General features: G+C 36.6%; 1 protein-coding gene across 1 annotated transcript; it reads right to left on the bottom strand.

Moving 5' to 3' along the window:
* Nucleotides 1-1387: 1387 nt before the first annotated feature.
* Nucleotides 1388-14733, bottom strand: lingo4b (leucine rich repeat and Ig domain containing 4b). Its single transcript, XM_084088283.1, has 3 exons — nucleotides 14246-14733; nucleotides 5266-5389; nucleotides 1388-4489 (listed from the first exon to the last, which is right to left on the bottom strand). Exon 3 carries the CDS (start codon nucleotides 4475-4477, stop codon nucleotides 2663-2665), a length of 1815 nt encoding a protein of 604 aa, XP_083944409.1. The 5' UTR covers nucleotides 4478-4489; nucleotides 5266-5389; nucleotides 14246-14733; the 3' UTR covers nucleotides 1388-2662.
* Nucleotides 14734-16431: the final 1698 nt, after the last annotated feature.

Below are 16431 nucleotides of genomic sequence, written 5' to 3'. Positions count from 1 at the left end.
CTGTCCGAGTAATCTATTATCTGTTTTATTCAGTGAACTGTTAAATTTGCGTTGTCAGTTCTTGACAAAATCAGCTATAAGAATCTGCTCACTCTGCATCTTGCCCATGTTATTGTCCTATTCATCAGGTTCATCAATACTTTTGGAGCTCAGACAAGCCAATGCTCACTGCATCAGTGGCAGAGTGGGCAGGGAAACATATTTCCATTCTTCCATTCATTGTAGATTATTTGGCACCACAAAATATCCTACATTTATTTCAAGATCAAATTATGTCTGTGTAAACTGACATCAATTTTAAAGCTTCTGGTGCAGTTTTGTATAGTACAGGCTATTGTCTCTTTTATATGTCTTTCTTTGGCTCCAGCTAGTGGCCAAAAGACATAAGCGACATATTTTGGTCAAAGTGGTGACACAAATAAGTCCTCACATCAGTGAGTACAGAACAAGAAGATCGGAACATACTGTACAGAATAAATGTATGAGTGCGCACACACACACACAGACACACACACACACACACACTTTTATATCTGTGCAGTATGTTTATTATTTTTTATTGTGTTTATATATATTACAAAAACATGACAACATTCTCATCTTAATAAAATGATTATTTAACTTTATTATTATTTAGTTTAGTTGTAGTTTAATTGCAACGCATTTTTATTTGATCATAGTATTCCTGTAGCCAGACAGACCTATATAACAGATTGAGACATCTAGAGGTAATCCTAAAGGGTTTAAACCACTGGTCATACACGTGATTATCATCTTTTTTTCTGGGTTATTCTGGGCAACAGCAGAAATTATTTACTCTCACTCTCTCGCTCTCTTTCTCTCTCTCTCAGCAGAATCCAGTTAAAGCTTGAGAACTGTCTGTCCAACTAAACGACAGCCTGACTAAAACACCACTGCGAGTTCCCCGCACAATAATCCGTCATCAGTGTAATAAAACATACCTATCACGTATCAATTTGACTTTGTTATTAGACTGAATGAAAGGCATAAATTCTGTAAAATCAAACATTAATCGTAGGTAATCAGATGAGAGGCAGCAGGAGACGATCATTTCTCAATTTAACAAACAAGACAGTGACTGATGCAGATTCTTCTCTCTTACATCTCATGTCATTTATCCTCCACAATCAGATGAGCTAAAGAAAAACTGCAGCCACTCAAGGTTATAGGCGCTGCCTTGATGAAACAGATGGAGCTTACATCTGGACAATTTTACACTGCATGCACCAGAGTAACAAAGGGATATGATCACAGTATCTAAATTGTTCCGACTTTCAGGACTCAGAAATTTACCTAGAAATGTGCTTGAATTTTTAATGAGGAGGTTTAAAATGGAACTCCGTGGAGTAAAAATAGTGAGACAAGATGGTTTTCTGAACAGGCAGACTTGCATAGTCTTTAATGATCCAATGCAAAATATTATAACTTACAAATGCATTAGCAAAAACATCAAAATGTGGAAATATAACTTGTATATATTACATAAATTGCAAAGCATCTTAGGTAAATAACCATGTGTGTGTGCAATCATGACATAGCCATTTGTGCATAGCCATAAGAGTCACTGGCATGGCATAACATCACTTGATGATGTTTATTTAAAAAAAAATGAAAAAAAGAATGACCTTGCAAAGTTTTTGTAATCTTACTGCAACCTATAAATATAACATCTGTAATGTACAATATCACACACAATATATAATACAGCAGTCCATTTAAAATCCTTAACTTTAAAAAATTTATTATTAGTTAAATTCTTTTATTTCCTGTTGCAATGTTTTAATTTCTACAAACTACAATAGATGTTAGGCTGTTAAGACATATATAGATCTATGGGTTTTTGTCAGTCTTTTGCATATACACTTGTGCAACAATGTTACAATTTCTAAAACTGCATTGTAACTGTTGTGAAATGCATCATCGCACGGCGTGTTCTGGTTTAATTTGGCAGTGAAATGAATATCTCTAAAGGCTAACTGTGCCTGAGGCCTTACAAAGGAAGAGATTTTATTCATTATACTAAGAGCTGTGAGCCTAAAAAAATGACAAACCAAATCGAGGGCACACCCAAATAATATCCAACAGTTGCTTAATTATTTATTAGTCACTATACTATGTGTGATTGTGTGTGTATATATATATTTTAATTTAGTAAATAAATGTAGTTACATTTTTAAAACTATTTTAAATACAATTTACTATTAATAATAGTTAATAGTAAATAAAAGTTATATCTAATTTTTATTTATGAAGTATTTTATTAATTATTATTATTATTATTAATATTTTATAAAAATGAATTATTACTATCGGACAGTAAGAAAATTTGTTTGTTGTTTATCTTCAGACTTTGGAATTGCTCAAGCCACAATACTACCTTACTTATCTTAAATTTGATAATAATCTAACTTTTCAGCTAAAATATTATTAAAAAAGAGAAGTTAAACCTACTTACATTAATGTCAAAATATGAATGAGATTATTATAAAGATAAGTTACTATACTGTACCTATTTACATGAAAGTCAATCAGGCTTGCAAAATATGTTATCATAAGGCTTTGTACCTTGCTGTGATGGCAAGCTGCAACTTTAAGAGTTACTACAGTTTTAAAGGCTCAACTAATTGTTACCATGACCAGCTCAAATAAGCTTCATTGTGAATCTCCCAGTGTCCCCACCATCTCCACCTCCACCCATGGATGATCGTGGGACAAAGTCTATAGTGGCGGTGTGTTTTATCTGTCCTTTGCTCTGACTCCAGAAGAACATAAACACGAAACAGATCGCCACAGAGCTGAGGAAAGAGAGAAATCCCATGGTGGTAGCAATGATGAGAGTTTTAGCATCAAACGGGTAAGGACTTGACACCCGTGTGGAGGAGTTAGTAGAAGGAGGCAATGAAGTTTCCATCCATCCCTCTTCTGAGAAATACGATGCGGTGCGGTTTTGTGGGAGCCCCTCCACTTGCAGACTCACGGAGATGCTGTCGTTCCCCGCTGCATTAGCTGCAGTGCACAGATACGTTCCACTGTCTTGTACTTGGGCATAACGCACTTCTAAACTTCCATTAGCAAGCACTCGTACTCTCCCGACAGAGCTAAGTGCAGTCTGCTGGGCTGACAGCCAGGTAATAGAAGGCGACGGATAGCCCTCGGCTCTGCAGTCAAACCGTATGCTCACACCCTCCAACACACTCGCATCCTGCAGCTGGCGGTCCAGAATCTGCGCTCGTCTGCACGTAAATATAACCGGAAGATCAGCCTCGGAAAAGTCGCGAAACGCCTTCTTGTGCTGATTCTGAGCCGAACAGGTGGGTTGGCGGCCGTCGAAATCCAGTCTCCGACGTCGTCGCACGACCCAGAGTAGCCTGCAGTCACAAGCCAACGGGTTTCTGTCCAACCGCAGTGTCTGCAAGTTCCCTACCGAGTGGAAGACACTTTCTTCCAATGTCGTCAGACGATTTGAGGACACATTGAGCAGACGAAAGTGGGCCAGACCCCTGAAGGCAGCCGGCTCAATACGTAGCAGGCTCCCGCCTACCAGGTGCAACTCTTGCAGCCGCAGAAGCTCCCCCAGCAAGTTGCCTTGTATGGAGGTGATGGGGTTGTAGGACAGGTCGAGGTACCGCAGGTAAGCGAGATGGCGCAGTGGAGCGTAAGGTACAGAGCTAAGGTTACAGTTGCTTAAAACTAAAGTGGTAAGGTTGAGACCAACCAGGCTGTTGCTATGTAACGTCTCGAGAGAAGGCCAATGGAGGATCTGCAATGTGCGCAGCTGGTGCAGTCGGCGAAAGGCATTGTTGGGCAACACGCTTATGGTCAGCTTGCGCAGGCGCAGCTTGGTCAAGTTCTGAAGCTGCGACAGAGCCTCAGTGGGGATGGAGGTCAGATTGCTGCGGTCCACGTTCAGCTCCTTCAGCGCCTGCAGCCCAACAAAAGCCCTCTGCGAGATAAACACCAGGTCGTTTTCTCCTGCATCGAGCTGCTGTAAGTTAGTCATGTCCCGGAATGTGTAATCCAGGAAAACCAGGATCTCATTCTCACTGATGTCCAAACGCTGAAGGTTGGAGAGGCCGGAGAAGACCCCGACCGGGAGGATCTTCAGGCGGTTGTTCTTTATCCTCAAGTATCGCAGGTTCTTCAGCCCCTGAAATGTTTCCACCTCAATCATGGAGATGATGTTCTCACTCAGGTCCAGGTCCTCAAGCTTTGACAGGCCGGAGAACTGACGCCTAGCCAGCGTTTTCAGTTGGTTTCTTGAAAGGTCTAAGCGTTTGGCATTGTTGGGTAACCCCTCAGGCACACCCGTCAGGTGTCTTGAGGAGCAGTTGACCTCCAACGTGTCACGGTAACAAGTGCATTTCTGCGGGCAGGTGAGGTCAGCAGCTGATAGGTTTAGGCACCACAGCAGCAGGACTGTCCATGCGCCCCGCTGGCCACACAGATCCATGAACATCTTACCTCCTTCCTGCAAAAACGAAAATGACATATAAGTGTGTCCACAATAAGGAAAAATCTTTTTAAAATCATAAAGTTGTAATCTGTGTATTCTTGTTGGTTTCATGGGGTTTTGAAAAACCTTTTGAATCACTGAAGAAGTTTAGGAAAGGAATACTTGATGGTCACACAAGTCATTAAATTAAAAAAAAAAAAAAAATCATTGATTTAATTCGCTATTTTCAAAAATGTTTTTAAATATATTAATCAAAGTTAAAAAACTGTTAATAAGTATTGAATCAGTTTTGTTAAAATATTTTTTCTAAGAATGAATAGCAATAGATTATATAAGGTTTTCTTTTCAAGAATTTTATTATTTTAATTAGGCTTTTTTTCATTATGACATTATTTTCATCACGTTTTATTACCCTGACATATCTGACTTTATCTCTTCCCAAAATATCAGTGTTCATTTTAATTCAGAAATTGAAAATATGCTCATCATAGAAGAGAAGTAATTGTATGTATGAGATGCATTTGCATAATGTTTCTTTTTTATTTTTTTAATAATGTTTTTTGAATAAATTAATAGATATAAAAAAAAAATGAAAATGAGTGTTTTGTTATTGACCCAAATGCATCTTGATCAATCACAACGGAACAGTACTATTGTAAGTACTACTAAGTATTATTCTGCATCTCAAATAAGCATTTTCAAGAGCTATAGATGTCAAATTATTGAATTAGAAGACAAACGTTGCAGCTTTACCCATAACTCATATTTTTTATTTGTGTAGTTATACTTACCAAGGGACTTTTGTAGTGCCAGTTCTCATAACCAGATATTTTCAGGATGGTATCTATGTCGGGCTCAGTGTTCGTTGGAGATGCATTTAGTCACATTTAGACGTTATGTCACACTTCCAAAAGCCTAAAGCAGAGAGAAGAGAAAAAAACAGCAAAAAATATTGAGAATGATTTATGATGATTTGTGCTAACAATCTCTTTAATCCTCTGCTTTTAGACAGACCGACTGATCCAGACACAACTGAAGTTGTAGAACAGCTTTTCATCCAATTCTGATGAAGGACAACAGTGGAACATTCTAGACATGTTTTTGTACGAGACAGCAAAATGTATGTGTGTGATTTAAATGCACACTCATTAGGGAAATGTAACGATTCGGTGTGGCTTAACACGCACGCCGCACGGCACAATGAGATTCAAGGAAATAGTATTTAATAAACTCAACAATCACTTCAGGAAAACCACAGAAGATATAACAAGTCTAACCACACTTAAACATAAACGTAAACGATACCGAACACTGAACAGAAAGAACTGTGTGTAGAAACCAATAAGGAAACTAACTAGGGAACACAGAACACTGGCAAAACGGGAACAAATAACTGACTGAATACAAAACTAAACAGACCTAAACATAACCCTGACAGAAAATAAAAATGATGAGACAGGTGACAGCTGCACGGTAACATGCTTATTTCGCTCCAGCCCTCTGCATTTACATCTCTAGAGGGTCTGATGTGAGAGGACAGGTGTGTGTGCAGGGCACTTTCACTATAGTCCAGCTTAACCTCATGTCACAGGGTGCAGGTGCAGAGACCTAGACACAAATTAGGAATTACCCACTCAACATGGACAGACGTTGACTCTGCTTCAGTTTAATGGACTGAGCTGAGCCAAACGACCCATCAAAGCCCAGAGAAAAACACTGGACTGCACAATAATATATGAATTCAACATGCAGTCTAAATCAAGAGTAATTCATTATCTGAACATACATGCACTGAATTAAGGTAAAACTGCACTGTAAAAAGGAAAAAGGAAACAAAATATTATAGCAATGTGGGTTTTGAGAGAACCATACACACCTAGGATGTTTAGCTTTGTACTGAAAAAGGAAATCAAGGTAACGTGATGGATTGAGATGAGAATGAGATTTGTTCTTTCAATAAGTGCAATTATCCTCAGTAATTTAGCCTATTTGGATTTGTTTGTTCACTGAACGTTAAATGTCTCCTGTCAAATGTCAATAAGCAGCACAAGAATTTTTTATTTATCTTTATCATGCACAGTTTTTATTCATGAATCACCTCTAAAGGGAAAGACAGCTTGCGAGTCTTTGCCTCAGAAAACATTTTGCATCATAAAGATGCTTCAATTTATTATATACAACCTCAATACTTCACACATAAACCTCAGTAAAGGTGACAATTAACAAACTACTTAAAGGGATAGTTCACCCAAAAATGAAAATGTTGTCATCATTTACTCTCCCTCAAGTTGTTCTAAACCTGTATGAGTTTATTTCTTCTGTTGAACACAAAAGAAGAATGTGGGTAACCAAACAGCTGCTGGTCCCCATTGACTTCCATAGTATGGAAAAAAATATATACTATGGAAGTCAATGTGGACCAGTTCTTCAAAATATCTTCTTTTGTGTTTAACAGAAGAAAGAAACTCTTACAGGTTTAGAATTACATGAAGGTGAGTAAATTATGACAGAATTTTTCATTTTTTGGGTAATCTATCCCTTTAAAGTACAAAAATTAGCTTTAAAACACATTTAAAAAACAACAGCACCATTAAAACCCCCAAACCTTAAATTAATAAAGTTGTATAATGCTGCAGAGCATGCTGGGAAATAGCAAACTCTTTATAAATCGGTTTGAGATGAAAATGTTTGTCCTACTAATTGGAAAAGCATTTAGGGGAATATTATTTCATTTCATAGTGCCTCCATGCCTGATATTTACTCCCTGTATGAGAACTGTAAAAAAGCTATTTTTGTTTTTAGCAGAAAATGCATCTCTAAAATATCACAGTAGCAGACCTGTTTTTAAATACATAAAAAATCTATATATAAAAAACTAAACTGGAATTAAAATGCTTAATATGTCATAGTTATTCACAGTATTTGTACAAATTTCTGGTACAGTATACTTTGCATACGAATGAACTGAATGAAATGGGTACAAACTCCTACCTTGTCGTGACAAAGTCCTACCAGCCTTGCATTACACCTCTCCCACTGCTTGCTTGCTTAATATAGCCTATTCACATTGGTCTGGCATTCTCTTGTTCTCCTGTTTACACACAAAGCTTCTATTTTGAACCTGTTCCTGCTAAAAAACATTTAAAATGAGGTTGACTTGTTTCCCTGAGTTCTCCAGTTCAGTGTCGTCCCCAGTCTCCTCACAAAGGCCTTATACTGGCCAACTAAGCTGACTCATAATGCCGTATCTAGCCAAAGGAGGGAGAGAGAATCACTATTGGCTTGGCTGTTTTGACACCATATTGGTTTTCCACACAGCAGAGAGCCTGGCTTACACAAATTGAGGGTGTGAATCCCTCTCTGTCGTCTTGTGAAAGACACAGTGCAGCAGGTGTAGGAGATCTGAACATGGAGGTGACAAAACTCTTGCTCTGTGTCTTGCTGCTTGCCTATATGGCATTTTCACACTGTCTGACAACTAAGCTCATCTTGATTGCTATTAATAAGAGCAAGAAAACTTAGCATAAGTGATTTTGATCTCATGATTTTAATGCTAAAACATCTCGACAGCTGGCTTTGAGATTGCTTTCAATTAAAAATATTATTCTTGTTCTGTACAAAATCTCTATATATAGTATTTATGGTTAAAATAAATGGTTTATATTTTATTCATATTTTTATATATTACTTTTTGTTGGCCCAAACCCAAGAAGCCTCATAGTAAAACCGTTTTCCTATGCCTTTATTTGTATTTGTGGTTTAAAATAAATAAAATGTAAAATATCCATATTTTAGTTAATATATATATATATATATATATATATATATATATATATATATATATATATATATATATATATATATATATGCTCAAAGTTCAAAGCAAAGAGAGATATTTTCTTTTAAAGAAATTGCTTTTTAAGGACTACAACAAAGGCTGGTAAGGACTACAAGACATTCCTCCCGGGTTAGTGACATCACTAACCCTAAAATTTAAATAAACCCCGCCCCCAGGAACGCGATTTATAGATTATCAAGATAGAATATGCTAATCAATGACTAGAGGATAACTACACATAAGCTACACAAATTCACCCACTAACCATTCAGAAATGTTGTCTATGTTGTCACTTCATCTTGAGTCTCTATGATGGATAATTATGACATAAAAGTCTAAAAGTTTTTGAAATTTCCAGTGCATGTCTGTGTGAGGTAAAAGGACACAAGCTGTTGAAGCTCCGCCCTCTGTGCCAGGAGCAGCAGCTCATTTGCATTTAAAGGGGGCACACACGAAAACGGTGCGTTTTTTCTCACCCTCAAAAAGTGACAACTTTAACATGCTGTATAAAAATATCTGTGGGGTATTTTGAGCTAAAACTTCACATACACACTCTGGGGACACCAAAGACTTATTTTATATCTTGTGAAAAGGGCATTATACCACTCCTTTAAACCATGCACATAAAACATGTTTATATATTTTTCATTAACATTGTTAAAATTAAAATTTGTGGCCCAAACCCAATAAGATGTCTCATAGTAAAACTTTTGCATAATCACATACAGGACCGTCCTACATTCCAGTTTTGGCAATGCTCTTATCTAACAATCAACACTCTGCCAAACATCGAGTGTGCCCTTGTCGATCTGATGCAATGTCATCACAGTTAGCCAGCCCTCACTAAGCTGAACACACCAGAATAATGTGTTGTTTTTCTCATTTCAGGCCTGATTTTCATACTTTCACATCAACAGTCAAAACTCATCAGGGTCAGACAGGCTTCATTAGGTTACAATAACTGACATGGACGTCTGCCAGATACTATAAACGGGGGGCAAAAGCTTTCCACTGCTGCTGTAGCTTTTCCCCTGACTCCATTAGTAAACACAACACTTAAAGCCTCTGCAGACAGACTCCAATTTGCACTTCACTGGCTCTAGGCATGCAGAAGGGCTTATAACAGTAAGATAACTTATAACAGTTTAACTGTGTATTTTACTGTGAAAGGTCAAGGGAGGGATGCGCAGGGCAAAAGGATGAGGGAATCCAGCCATTTTAAAATGAAAATTAACTTTCAACATTACAGGATATTCACAAAATGTCAGCCAAAACCACAAGATATTTTATTTTTACCCTTTATTTTACCTTACAACAGTGTCTAAAGTTTCAGGACAATATCAGAGGTCTCCAACCTGCATGTTTAGCATGACCTCTAACCTCTGAGTGCAGCCAGGGAATGTGGTTCACCTGCCTCTTGGAGCCCGTGCTATTCTCGTCCCAGCCGGGGGGAAACTACCCTGAGCCACTCTCCAATCTCCAATTAGAATTCCTCACATCAGTTCTTCACAGCAACAATTGCATCAAAGTGAGTAAGAGGCTGTTTATGGCCCCTGGCCTTCCAACCCCGCCACAGAATAAAGCCATGGGAATGAACGCAAGTATTCAAAGCTTTCAGAAACAGGTGTTGTTTAGCTATGGGATATGATGACAGATCTTCAGGACATGGAGTATTTGTTCCCTTTCGAGCTTGCCCGGGGAATGGAAAAATAAATATTACAGAGAAGGTGAGGTTCACACTTGGATGCACAAAACACAGATGCTTCCTCAAAGTGTTTGCATTTCAAGCCCACAGTGAATTTACAAGACGCTTCTGCTCATCCTTCTGTAATCCACCTTTGCTGAAAGTTTAAAAAACATATCCGTTGTGTGTTTGAATGTGTAGCATATAAAACAAGCATTTATAGTCTCAGCCTCTGTTAAAGTGTGGCTGATTTTGCTGCCTTAGTGGTGGTTGTTTGCCAGTGTCTTGTTTTTGTGTACAACGCCATTAACACCTTATCAGATTACAGTTTCCCTGGGAACAGCAAACCACCATGCACACTACTAGTTTAATTATTAAACTATTGATTGAATTATGGTTAACGACTTCTTTTTTACAGATAATGAGCCTGCTCATTTCCCCTATTTTTACATTTAGATTGCCTTTGCCATCATCTAATGCTCACTTTAAGTTCAACTTTAAAAACATTTAATAACACTTTAAAAAAAATAATTTTTAATTTGATTTTCATATACTGTACATTATAATTTTGTGATGCCTAAATCTACTTGTAGCATTTAAAATGTTTAGGTTTAGTTTTTAGGTTTATTTATTTAGACAAAAAAGTATTAAATATCAAATTGTGTTTTGACATTGTAACATTTATCTTTTATCAGCCATAACATGAACATGATTATCTCAGTGCATCCCTTGAAATTATTATTTTTGAATTTAAACATTTGTATTGTTATTGTGTATTTTTATACGTATGTCTTGTTATTGTAATATAATCATTATTTAAATTTGCGCCAGAAATCAGAAATAAAACTATTTAAAAAATCACTCAATTATAGACAAATAATTGCTATAGGTATTTAGCACAGAAAACAATATCTAATATGTTATGTATATTTTACTTGGTCAAACAAATATGAATGTTCATGCTTTCACTGTTTTTCATGATTATGTGGAGCAGTTGAGAGAGGTCACGCTGGGATAACAACAGTCTGAAGGACAGATTATGATAATTCAGCTTTGTGCTGGTCACTTCATTCAGTGCGTGTACATTGTGTAACCCAAAGACATTAAAATGTAATGCAAAATAAATGTATCTATGGAAAAATGAACACAAGACCATCATCTCGCATGTTACTGCCTGCCAGAAGGCAACACACATACTGTATGTGCATGAGTGTTTTAAAATGACTTTAACAGTAACTTTTCAAGGACACACAAACGAGGTCACCTCAGGCTAAACTGAATGCATTAATGTAACTAGGTCACTGCATATGTGCATTGCACAAGTTAATTGTTCATTTTAAAAGACAAAAGATTACAAACATATGCATTTATACTGTATACATAAACCTGTGAAACATGCAGCGCCAAAAGCATCTGAAATTCAGTAGATAGATTGTTTAGTGAGGGCCTGGATTCAGATTTCATTCCATTGATGCAACATGTCTTGAAGCAGAGAGCATAAATCAAGTATGAGTCCATTGATTTTTTGTGTGATTGTGAGAGTTCACACATATGAACGTGGTTTAAGCTCATATGTCATCTGTGAAAAGCACAGAATCTGCTTCGCCCATGTATTAGACGTCCATAGATTTTAATCCATCAATTGGCACTGAAACCCAGTAGTGCTGACAGATTGCCTACCATCCAGGGTCACAGATCCAGCTCTTAAATGAAACATTCTTTACAAAAAAAAAAAAAGATGGGTCTGGTCTGTAGGGAAAGTTCACCAGTGAGATCTTTTCATCTGGCTGTGTGCTGTAATACAGGACACCCATTAGCAGGTTCATAATATGGTGGCCTGGATAGTTCACTGTCTAAGCGGTCCTAAATAGGTCCGTTTTAGGGCAGCAGGATTACACAAAGAACCAGGATGATGCTCACAATGTGAGGCGGACTTATCAGGGCCACAAATCTCAAATTTAGTTCAAAGGTAACTGCTGTGCATTATTAAAAAGACAAAACTGGTCAAAACAGGGCATCTGCACCTGTTCAGTGATATTAAACCCCACTCCAAAATGACTTCATAGCGGCAGACCTCATAAATCACATGCCGATATATGAGGGCATGATGAGAATGTCGAGTGACCAAGCAAAACAAACCAGTGATCAAGTAAGTGCTTTTACCGCTCCGCCCCATCAACTGGTGATAAATCAGGCCCTGCTGTGCATTACAACGCTTCTGATTAAAGTGCTCGTCTGGACCGGCCCCAAAGCTTGCGCTCCTTCAGCGCTGGTTCACGAGTGCACGACAGGAATTTACAGTGCTGCACATCATGCCGGATGTGGGATCCTGTTTGAAATCTCATTAGACAGAACTTGCTCAGATTGATTATTTCTAATTAAGACAGCCATGACTGCCAGGGGCCTCTGAAACCTCAGTGACCATGCGGGAATGCGAATGCTGCACACAATGCCAGCTGACCACTGGTGCCCCTGACTGCTATTTTTAGTTGTTTGCCTCCAAAACAAAATCTGGCCCTGTCAATTGGGCTTAATCTATCTATCTATCTATCTATCTATCTATCTATCTATCTATCTATCTATCTATCTATCTATCTATCTATCTAGAGTCAGTGAATTTAATTGGTCAGTCAATCAATCATCTATCTATCTATCTATCTATCTATCTGTCTGTCTATCTATCTATCTATCTATCTATCTATCTATCTATCTATTGTCATTGAATCTAATTGGTCAATCAATCAATCAATCAATCAATCTATCTATCTATCTATCTATCTATCTATCTATCTATCTATCTATCTATCTATCTAGAGTCATTGAATTTAATTGGTCAGTCAATCATCTATCTATCTATCTATCTATCTATCTATCTATCTATCTATCTATCTATCTATCTATCTATCCAATCATCTATCTATCTATCTATCTATCTATCTATCTATCTATCTATCTATCTATCTATCTATCTATCTATCTATCCAATCATCTATCTATCTATCTATCTATCTATCTATCTATCTATCTATCTATCTATCTAGAGTCATTGAATCTAATTGGTCAATCAATCATCTATCTATCTATCTATCTATCTATCTATCTATCTATCTATCTATCTATCTATCTATCTAGAGTCATTGAATCTAATTGGTCAATCAATCATCTATCTATCTATCTATCTATCTATCTATCTATCTATCTATCTATCTAGAGTCATTGAATCTAATTGGTCAATCAATCAATCAATCAAGCAATCATCTATCTATCTATCTATCTATCTATCTATCTATCTATCTATCTATCTATCTATCTATCTATCTATCTATCTATCTGTCTGTCTATCTATCTGTCATTAAGTCTGATTGGTCAGTCTATCTATCTATCTATCTATCTATCTATCTATCTATCTATCTGTCTATCTGTCTGTCTGTCTGTCTGTCATTAAGTCTGATTGGTCAATCTATCTATCTATCTATCTATCTATCTATCTATCTATCTATCTAGAGTCATTGAATCTAATTGGTCAATCAATCATCTATCTATCTATCTATCTATCTATCTATCTAGAGTCATTGAATCTAATTGGTCAATCAATCAATCAATCAAGCAATCATCTATCTATCTATCTATCTATCTATCTATCTATCTATCTATCTATCTATCTATCTGTCTGTCTATCTATCTGTCATTAAGTCTGATTGGTCATTCTATCTATCTATCTATCTATCTATCTATCTATCTATCTGTCTATCTGTCTGTCTGTCTGTCTGTCTGTCATTAAGTCTGATTGGTCAATCTATCTATCTATCTATCTATCTATCTATCTATCTATCTATCTATCTATCTATCTATCTATCTATCTAGAGTCATTGAGTCTAATTCATCAATCCATCTCTACTCAATTTACTATTCCAGCTTTACACACTACCTGATATTTTAAGAAAATGATTTTGAATCATATTTTTTAGTTTTTAAAGAAACGTAAACAGCCTATGTAAGAATACATCAAATTGACCATGTACATCCACAATATCATCTTTACATTGGAAACCTGTTAGAATGAAATTCCTCACATATTGTGATTACAACAAGAGTCTACAGCAAGAGTCGTTTAACTTTAATGTCTGTTGTTCAGCCACATGTTTACTTTAACTTCAAAATTAGTCATAACCTTGAAGAACACCAAACAAACATTACTTTTAATGTAACCCAAGTAAACTATCAGAACAAAACACAAAGCGAAACTCACCCGCTCCCCTCACATTATCTGCATGGCAGCGATTTCATAGCTCTCCAAGTCTTTGTCCATGTCGGTTCGCAGTTCCTCACTTCTGCACAATGTCCTCTAACATCGTGCTCAGAAAGACGACGAGCCTGTCTTGAGATAAGACCCGAATGTTTTTAATCGCTTTGTTTCTTCATTAATTCCTCCTGTCTACGACACATCCCTCCGGAGTCTAGTAGGATAATTGTAACCTTAATTTAGGTTGGCTGTTCTCCGTACTGACGCTCCTGTGCACTCGCTCCTCTAACTTCCAACTCCCACCTGCCCGTTTCAATACGAGTGAACATCCAAACCCCAGCGGTTTAGAGAGCAGATCGGTGTTTACTGGTCTATTCAGCAGAGCTGATGAAGGATAACACTCGTGAGGGCACTCTGAGAGAATGATAGATATTTGTGAGGCTTGGCCAAATCTCCGGATTTAGGTAAAGCAGCAGATGGTTGCCTGAGTGAGACTCGTGGCTTGTGGATGGTTGAAAACATCTCATGGGACACATGTTTACTTTAGTCGATTTATTCGATACAAATGCTCACAGCGTGACTTTTTGTGGTAAACTGGTTTTAATTGCTTGGTATTTTGTAGAAAAGAGAACAAAATCCAAAACTGAAATTAGCCTACTTAAAAAAATAAAATAAAAAAAAAGTAAAAACCTGGCATTCTTGACAGACCTTTAGGCTACTGTAATGTGACAATATTACAAGAGTTATGGAACGACTCAGATTTAGCCATAACATGCTATATACATCAACTAAAAGGCAACAGGGCACATAAATTGTCTAAAAATGGGCGACCAACATTTTAAATAAATTCTGTTTGCTTTGTAGTGGTTCCACAGGGAATTCTGGGAATGCACATTTCCACATGAATATGCAATCACTTGGCTACTTGTAGCATATAGCCTACTTATTTAAAAAGGCCTATTATTTATTGCTATTAATTATTACTCTTATATATTAAAATGTTGCACTGTAAAAGTATGTAGGCATATTGCCTTGTTAAATAGCCTACTGTATGTTGTACATTCTCTCAGTATATTAGATAATTCATAGTTTTTACTTTTAATACATTTAACAATATTTTTTGTAAAAAAATAATTTTCATTGTCTTTTAAAATATAATATATATTTTTTAACTGTATAAGGTTTTTCTTTCTTTTTTTAATACTTTTTGGTTAAAATAACTATATTTTTATGGTGTTTGCTAAGTACAGTGCAGATAAGATAATGATAAATAACACTATTTGTTTTCATAAGGTTTTAAGTCAGATGTGTGCAGGCCTGCAAACAAGATCCTCTAATCAGGGTCAGATCTCCCAGGAAATAAAATAGCTTTTAATAAATGATTTTTAAGAACAGCCAATCACCTTCATTTTATAATACACAAAGTTCGGAGTTCACCATCTGTGGAGAGGCAACAATGTTATATAACTTGCCTTAAAACATCTCTGTGGTTAATCAGACTCTGTGCTAGATTTTACCCTTCATGATGAAAAAACCATGAGTAGCCACATAATTATAATTATAATAACATTCAGAATGCATTTATTCTTAACTAACTTCAGTGCCTTTTTAATGGATATCACACAACATTAACCAGCACCATTAATGTAAAAATGATATGTTATCCTTTATTTTATTCTATTTTTTTAGCAAGGATGACAAGGATTGTACAGCCAATGAACCATAAATGTTAATTTTGGCACCAGTGTACAAATGAAATGAATAACAGGGGTGTGATATTTAGTCTAAAAAAAACAATGAATCATGCAGGTCATGCTATTGCCATTTGTTCACAATAATAGTAAGGATGTTCCTAAATGGCAACAGGTTTTCACATGGTTATTTACTTATATTACAATCCATGGATAGCGCAAGTAAAATAGAAACAGATCTGCACTGGAATAGCAGAGAGTGGTTTGGGAGAACAGTGACACTCTCCACATTGCCTGTAGGATTTTAATTAAATCTGGCCACTAGAGGGAAAACATTTCAAATGAAAGAAGGGACTGAGTGCAGAAAAGTCTCTAATATAGGAAGCATTCACCTTTATCCTCATTAAGCAGCTCTAAGTTCTTTAAACTTCACGAAAGTAATCCATCACAACAAGACTGGCCTATTTTACCAAACCCTTTGTCTTTTCATGTTACTGTCTG

The sequence above is a fragment of the Abramis brama genome (assembly GCF_963993115.1).
Source record: "Abramis brama genome assembly, chromosome: 17".
Classification (NCBI taxonomy): Eukaryota; Metazoa; Chordata; class Actinopteri; order Cypriniformes; family Leuciscidae; genus Abramis; species Abramis brama.
This window is presented reverse-complemented; position numbering and strand designations above follow the sequence as displayed.

Bases quoted from the DNA above. Each gene is read 5' to 3' on its own strand.
- lingo4b (XM_084088283.1), bottom strand. From the start codon at position 4,477: ATGTTCATGGATCTGTGTGGCCAGCGGGGCGCATGGACAGTCCTGCTG.